The 8,579-nt window shown below is 39.4% G+C and overlaps 1 protein-coding gene across 1 annotated transcript; it reads right to left on the bottom strand.

Moving 5' to 3' along the window:
• Positions 1–1,087: 1,087 nt before the first annotated feature.
• LOC110860191 lies at positions 1,088–8,177 on the bottom strand. Its single transcript, XM_022109246.1, has 19 exons — positions 8,046–8,177; positions 7,891–7,953; positions 7,760–7,822; positions 7,633–7,695; positions 7,502–7,564; positions 7,371–7,433; positions 7,240–7,302; positions 7,113–7,175; positions 6,982–7,044; positions 6,851–6,913; positions 6,724–6,786; positions 6,593–6,655; positions 6,463–6,525; positions 2,939–6,401; positions 2,076–2,866; positions 1,672–2,010; positions 1,505–1,606; positions 1,314–1,442; positions 1,088–1,255 (listed from the first exon to the last, which is right to left on the bottom strand). The coding sequence occupies exons 1-19, from the start codon at positions 8,175–8,177 to the stop codon at positions 1,088–1,090; spliced, it is 5,880 nt and encodes a 1,959-aa protein (XP_021964938.1).
• Positions 8,178–8,579: the final 402 nt, after the last annotated feature.

The following is an 8,579-nucleotide window of genomic DNA, read 5'->3' as shown; positions in this document are numbered from 1 at the left end:
TGACGGCAATTCAATTTCATCCATCAAAGTTCCAAGTTCAAAATCGTCTAAAACCATTACGCTAATCACAACATTGTACAGTGACCATTAGACCTATTACTCAAGAAAAACTAACCCAGAACTTCACCGAGAAAAGAGTTTTCCCCATCTTCCATGACGAATTTTGCTCTGCCATCCAACTCCCACATTTTCAAATTTGCCTGTTCTTTCTCCACATTCTCCTTCTTCACAGTAGTTGCGACCATCCAGTTCAGAAGAGACCGACATTCTTTCACCCGAACACAATCTTCTTTTCTCTTCTTAGCAGCTTGTCGTTTCGCTTCAATCTCCTCTTCTGAACATCTTTTCTCACCACACGACTCCATTACGCCAAAGAAAATCTTCTAGTTTGAAATACTTAATGGAAGAATTTTTTAAATATTTTTTTCTATTTGTTTATTTCCAAACGTGACCCATCAGGTTTAAATAATATTTTTTAGGTCATGGTAACCCAGCGGACATATTAAGTTCAAGGTACAACATAGTTGCTAATGGGGTGGTAAACATACCAACTTCACCGTTCGAACTTCAACCGACCTAACCGATATATCACCCGATACAACCGAATTTATACATAAACTCCATAACATGGACTAATTTATGAAAGCAAATTCAAGTAATGTAGTTCGTCAAAAAATGGAGATATGAATTTTCAAAGTTGATCATGGTTGCCAATGACATGGAAAATATGCCAAGTTAAAAATACGATATATCGGTGGCTTCTGACTTCACCCGATACAACCGATTAATTATATGGAGTACTTTCAATAAAACATTTATTAATATAACTTACATTATGTACATTTAGAATTGCTTCGACAATCCTTTCTCTCCATACTCCCATTTCTGATTGACTAAAATTGAATTGAACACCAGCACACAAACATTTTATAAATAAACACAAATACACTCCGCAGTCCCATCCATTCGTCTGTTTCCGAAAGTCTTCGAGCAAGAAATTTTGTGCCTGCCAACCGATATTCTCTCCATTTACATAGTTCAAGAATTCCAAAATAACCTTTCAAATAAACAAAATTAAAGTAACTATTTATAGGAAATTTATAACATTTACAACCATCATATCCTCAGAATTCTCAAAGTTATTCATCGAGTCGTAAAACGTCACTATTCGAGTTCTCTTGTCACCAACCATCACTGTCCAATGACCATTACGACATCTCGGGAAGATCAGAAGAGTCGAGGAAATTTCTATCTCCTAATATAAAAATTTCATAATATTACTAACCATAGCCAGAATTGTATATTTTCTATACCCAGTTTCGTCGTTTCCATCCATCATTGCTTCGAACGTGCTGGACTAGAAATGCTCCAAAATTATGGAACGACTCCCATCGTCGAATTGCTATGCTCATTTTGAGTACTTCAAGAAAACAGTCGATAGCCTAACCAATTCACAACATTAGAATATGGTATTCATAGGTAAATAAATATAAATTTTCAGTACCCCATCTGTAAGCCAGCCAGTTCGATTACTAATCGATAACAAGTCTGATCTATAGAATCTTAAATTTCCTACTTGAACTAGTACAAGATTCGACAAATCTTGCTGCAATTCGCAAATAAATTCATTAAATTGTGTAAAATGGCTATTTGTTTTAATTCTTTAAGTACCGATTCATTATCATTGTCAGAATCAATTTGAATCTCTTTCTTTGAAACTATTTTTTGCTCAACCGATTTTCCTGCCATCAGATTACCATCCTTATCGTCGAAATTATCCTGTTCGCCATCGAAAATCACAGGACGCTTGCGCAGCTTGCTCATTTCCACAATCACCGGATCATCTGGACCTGGCGCATTTGGCGCTTCAAACTTCCCAGCTATAAATAGTCCTGACAGAGTTGGACATCTACTAAATCCTACGTAAAGTGCTCTTCTAGAAATTTTTCTCATTCCTCCTGTCTTCGTACTGTAATGGACGCTCACAACCACAAATTTGAAAGTAGACCCCTGTCAATTAAAACAATGTCAGTCGTAAGACTTTACAAACATATAACTTTAGCACATCCATTAACCTGACTCTTATGAATACTAATGGCTTCTGCAGGAACAAAAGCAAACTGGGTTCGCACAACTTCTAGGTTTCGTCCCGGCCAGCGATGAATCATACGACTCTCCTTTCCAACCGGGACCCAATCTGATGATACTTGACTTTTCTTTTTTTGTACCTTCTTCAATTTGTTTCCAATTTCTTTGGGGAAATCCATCCAAACTTTCAATGGGACCTTTTCTCCAGTTGTTGTTCGGCCGTATACGATCTTTTTAAGAGTCCCGATCACCCCATTGACCAATCCATCCGATGTGTCTGAATTTACCGTCATCATGTATTTACAGCCTATCTTGAAGTTGATATCCGCTGGCAAATTCTGAGCTTTCTTGGTTGGTAGTTTCTTAGCGGCTTCCCGAATTGCTGTGTGATGCTCAACTTTCCCCCTACCTTGTACGCGATCATTGGCGTAAGAAATGATTCCTTCGCTATCTAGTAGAGAAAGGGCCTTGTTATTGTACGTTTCTACGTCTTGATTTCCATACATCAGTCTAATTGAACCATCTGGAGGTGCCAGTCCATTCAGCTCAACTTCTCGTGATCGAAACATCGCGATATCTTCGTCATTACACATCCCAACTGCGAGTCGATTAAGAGCTTCTGCAAATTTCTTGTCATCTTTCTGTCTCATACACTCTGTCAATTCAAAGAATCTGAACTTCTCCCATAAATAGTTTGATCCCAGTAGCCCCATTCCTTTATTTGGTTCAGCAAATATCCAAGAAGCCATCACAGGTTCTAATTGATGGAAATCTCCGACTACAAAGAAAATAAATCACACTCATTCCGCCTAATGTTATCACATTCTCTTAATTACATATAATTACATACCGGCTAGAATAGATTTTCCTCCAAAATCACTAGGGGACTTAAAAATTTGTCGCAGCCTTTCATCAATTTGAAATAAATGCTCCCGGCTGGTCATCGAAATCTCGTCTATTATAATCAAATCTAAATCCCGGAATTCACTGGCATACTTGTTTCTTGTTGATTCTGTCAACCGAGGCATTGTCCCATCAAACTGGTTAAAAGGCAATCCGAAAGCTTGATGCAAGGTCACTCCACTTATGTTAAAAGCAGCCATTCCGGTACTAGCACACAACAATACTTTTAGCCGAGAAGGGTCCTCACCAACTACCTTTACAGCGTCTCGCATTATTGTTTGTGTAATGGCATTGATAAGCATTGATTTCCCCACCCCAGCTCCACCTGACACGAACTCATAAAATGGTGGGTTACCCCTTCTCACATTCTGTATAACATGATTGTGAAACTTTTCCTGTTTTTCATTTAGACTAGTTATCAATTTTTCATAGTCATCGTCAGCAAGCATTTTCGGCATTTTGATTTTTTGAGCCTTCTCCACTGTTACATTGCCTAATTCCAAACCAAAATCAGCTTCAAGGTCTTGATTGTTGAGGATCCGAAATTCGTCATCGATATGAAGCTTGGGTAAATCTTCCTCAATATTAAGTTGCTTGATCTCATTTTCCATATTACTAATATCCAGACGCTTATCGAATTCTGATTTTACACGTTCAATGTCTACCTGGTTCTCATCGTATAAGCGTCGACAATCTTGAGTCAATATATTACTCTCTTCGTCTCTCCAAGGAAGATACAGCATGACGTTTTCCCGGTAATAATTTTCTGGATCTTGAACTAATCCAAAATTTCGGAATCTAATAATTCTTGACTTTTTCCGTCTTCGAATATATCCAGATTTGTTAACAAGTTGATAAAATTTTGCGTCTTCTTCATCGACTTCAGCACTATGATCTTCATCGTCTGAACCACTTACTTGAACAAGTTCTTTTCCAGGTTTCTTCTTCGAATACGTCCATAAAGCGGCAAACTCAGCCAGTGTACATTCATTTAATTCACGTGGCCGTTGGCAATAATGTTCAAGTAGTCCATCTACGTTAACATCTGTAGAATCTTCAGGCAACTTTTTCAATTCGTCAGCAGACTTGGTAATATACACTCGTTCTTCTGGGAGCAATGTGTTTATGTAAATTGAGTCTCTACTACATCTAGAAAGAGGCATTGACAAGACTGAATAAGCTGCTTCTTGCGCCGACACTTCACTACCGTTTAAGAACACTCGGGAAAACCGTATTAGTCTGTCCTGGCACGAAACATTTCCACCCTTCAGTTCTTGTATAACTTGATTCAGAAGCTCTGACATCCCGCGGTTACTCTTGCTTACATAAGCAGCGCAGTACTTGCAGCAAGCGTAGGGATCCAATATAAATTGTATGTCCATATTCGCCTTCCACAATCTTGCTAAATCTGGATTGTAAGCATTCGTAAAGGCTTCTGTAATTTTTCGTTTAAGAAAAACGGTTGGACGAGATATACTGCTCCGTACAGCCATAATGTACTGTGCTTCATCCAGCCCCAGCAATTCCATAAATTCTTCAAATTCTAAGTTAATCTTGTCACCAACAAGGTACTGGATTTGATCTTTCACAGCTCCAAGATTCTTCGTAGCAACAGACCTCAGACTTTCTGGATATTCAGCTGGAAACGGAAGGAGGATTCGTGTTCTTGCCATTGGTGGATAAGGCATACCGAATCTGCATTTCTTCACCCCCTTAAAAGTTACTTCGCAGCATCTTGTATGCTTGTGTTGTTGGTGAATAACCCCGTCTACATCTACCTTACAAGAAATGTACTTATCGATGAACGCCTCGCACTCCGTCACACTTTCTGGACTATCTTCATTATACTTTGGAGAATTTTTTAACCAAAATAACCCATGCATGTGCGGACTACCCCTATGCTGAAATTCTATCCTAGTGAACGAATCAACAACCGGATGCTCTTTGAAGATGCCATTAGAGTGCAGGAGAATATACTTACTACATTGCCTTAATCTGTAGTCGAAATACCGGCTGCAAGTGATTGGATCTCTTCGAATTAGGTCTGCCTTTTCTTCCCATTTCATTGTTTCTGCAGTGTCTTCTGTAATAATTTCTTGATCGAGAACTTTCTTCAAAATTACGATGAGTTCCACCCACTTCACTTCAGCTGCTGAAAGTGTTATAAACATAGTTGGGATTCCTAGCTGTCGAATCATAGACATCAGGACCTTTTGCTTATCCTGCCAGTATGCTGGGGACGACCGAACATTCCTCAAAACTTTGTAGGCGTCGTCGTGCTGAACCATATTTTCCACAAAGTCTTCGTTGATCAAGTTTGCTGCAGTTGGTTTCCCCCTACCTTTTTTCTTCCTCAAACATAACTGGACTTGACTTGCTATTTGATGAGTTTGAACTAGTTTAAAGGAGTACAGAAGTTTGCTAGGGATTGCACAACGTCTATCTCTATTCCTCGCGTCTGATTTTGCGATATCCGTCCTACTGATCCCAACATTCTTTATTCGGCGTTTTTCTCCGCAATATATTGATGGAAAAGATAAGGCCTCAGCATTCAAATCCGATAAAAGTGAAATAGGTTTCTGATTTTCACCAGGTGCAAACTTGATGGCCTCATTATTTTCGATAGAGTCAAAATCCATCACAAGCGTCTGTTGTCCACCCGGATTTAATACGTCTCCCATCTGGTCTGTTTCGCTTTCATTATGATGATTTTCGGGAACCTTATGCTGTTCAACATCCCGCAACCAGTCATCAGATAACACGATATTTTCCTCTAAATAGAGTTCAGTAGTGGCAACATACTTTGCTACATCATATACGACTTTGGGACGAATACTTTCGAACAAGTACGGATTGTTGTACTCCATCTTCCTCATTAACATCAGCTGAATTACGGAAGCGTCTTCAAAACGTCTTGGAAGAATTCTAGCAGTTTCATTGATAGGGTTAATGACATTGATCACGTTGCCTTTCAGTCCACATTGCCGATCCACACCAAGCTTAGTGATAGTCATAAACGGAATTCTAGCGGCGACTAATCTTTCTTCTAATTGAGTAAGTCCTTCTGGATGTTTCGTAGATCGTGGTCGCAGAACTTCTGGAATAGTAGGGAAACTGAATCCATTTGAAAAGTTGAGCTTAGGAACACTCCCCTGATTAATATGTCGGAAGCATGTTGAGCAGAGTAACCCCTTTTCATTTCCTGGACGTAGCACAGCTACACAGAATTCAAAGCTGTGCTTTTGCACCAACACCGATCGTAGGAATGGCCTCATCGATGATAAGAAGAATAGTCCATCGCAACTAGCACACGCATGATCTGGGCCTTCCTTGATTACCTTCACAAATTCATTGTATATAGAATTTCCTCGTGCAATCCTTCTGCGCTCTGTATCTGATTCTTGCTCCTTCTATAATAAATTAATAAATTTCACCTTCTATTTCGTGCAAATTAAAAACACGGTAGCTTACTCTGCGCCTCTCCTCTTCTTCACGCGCCTTCCTCCGCCTTTCGCTATCAGCAGACTGTTCTGCCTAATTTTAGCGAGAAGCTAGTTAGAACGCCAACTTTAACTTTCAAATGATTCAATGGATAACTTACTTTACGGTTCTCTTCATCCTCCCGTGCCTTCCTCCGCCTTTCGCTATCAGCAGACTGTTCTGCCTAATTGTCAGCGATGAGCTAGTTAAAACGCCAACTTTAACTTGCAAATAATTCAATGGATAACTTACTTTGCGGCTCTCTTCATCCTCGCGCGCCTTCCTCCGCCTTTCGCTATCCGCAGACTGTTCTGCCTAATTGTCAGAAGCTAGTTAACACGCCAACTTTAACTTTCAAATGATTCAATGGATAACTTACTTTACGGTTCTCTTCATCTTCGCGCGCCTTCCTCCGCCTTTCGCTATCAGCAGACTGTTCTGCCTAATTGTCAACGAGAAGCTAGTTAACACGCCAACTTTAACTTGCAAATGATTCAATGGATAACTTACTTTACGGTTCTCTTTATCCTCACGCGCTTTCCTTCTCCTTTCGCTATCCGCAGACTGTTCTGCCTAATTGTCAGCGAGAAGCTAGTTAACACGCCAACTTTAACTTGCAAATAATTCAATGGATCACTTACTTTACGGTTCTCTTCATCCTCCCGTGCCTTCCTCCGCCTTTCGCTATCAGCAGACTGTTCTGCCTAATTGTCAGAAGCTAGTTAACACGCCAACTTTAACTTTCAAATGATTCAATGGATAACTTACTTTACGGTTCTCTTCATCCTCCCGTGCCTTCCTCCGCCGTTCGCTATCCGCAGACTGTTCTGCCTAATTGTCAGCGAGAAGCTAGTTAACACGCCAACTTTAACTTGCAAATGATTCAATTGATAACTTACTTTACGGCTCTCTTCATCCTCGCGCGCCTTCCTCCGCCTTTCGCTATCAGCAGACTGTTCTGCCTAATTGTCAACGAGAAGCTAGTTAACACGCCAACTTTAACTTGCAAATGATTCAATGGATAACTTACTTTACGGTTCTCTTTATCCTCACGCGCTTTCCTTCTCCTTTCGCTATCCGCAGACTGTTCTGCCTAATTGTCAGCGAGAAGCTAGTTAACACGCCAACTTTAACTTGCAAATAATTCAATGGATCACTTACTTTACGGTTCTCTTCATCCTCCCGTGCCTTCCTCCGCCTTTCGCTATCAGCAGACTGTTCTGCCTAATTGTCAGAAGCTAGTTAACACGCCAACTTTAACTTGCAAATGATTCAATTGATAACTTACTTTACGGCTCTCTTCATCCTCGCGCGCCTTCCTCCGCCTTTCGCTATCAGCAGACTGTTCTGCCTAATTGTCAGCGAGAAGCTAGTTAACACGCCAATTTTAACTTGCAAATGATTCAATTGATAACTTACTTTACGGCTCTCTTCATCCTCCCGTGCCTTCCTCCGCCTTTCGCTATTCGTAGACTGGTCTACCTAATTATTAATCATCACTACTAATTAACTTAACTATCATTAGCAAGGTATAATTTAAAATAAGACTAAAAGTTCCGTACTTTACGTATTACTATATCTTCTCTCGCTTTTTTCCTCGCATTACTGTTGGCTACCCGTTCACACCGTCTGTAATCTTCATCCTCCCTTTTTAACTTCTTTAAATTTTTCAACTGAATCTGAGACTGCTTTCTCAATTTTGGCATTATTACTAAAGCGGATTTGGAATGATTTCAGTAGAATAAATCCGAAGAAAGCCGTAAAATTGCAATTTAAATAAAAAACTAAATCAATTAATTACAAACACTTTTCTTATTTTTGTTTACATTATTTATTTCATAGCAACAAATCTTTAATTTTAAATTTAAATTTAAGAATTTCAGTTGGATACCATAGATTTCATTTTATATCTCTTATTACAAATCACTAACACTGTCAAATTTCATATTCTTTCATTAGAAGCCGTCAGAGGCCTATATGCCAAATTTCAAGGTTCTAAAGCAATATTTGAAAATCGGTGTGGGTCACCCTATAGGGTATCTCTGGGTTAAATTTTTCCAAATTTTACTTCAAATTCTTTCATTAGAAGCCATTATGGACCTATATGC

The sequence above is a fragment of the Folsomia candida genome, unplaced genomic scaffold (assembly GCF_002217175.1).
Source record: "Folsomia candida strain VU population unplaced genomic scaffold, ASM221717v1 Fcan01_Sc030, whole genome shotgun sequence".
In the NCBI taxonomy this organism is placed as follows: Eukaryota; Metazoa; Arthropoda; class Collembola; order Entomobryomorpha; family Isotomidae; genus Folsomia; species Folsomia candida.
The sequence above is the reverse complement of the archived record's forward strand: the minus strand, read 5'-3'. Positions and strand labels throughout refer to the sequence as shown.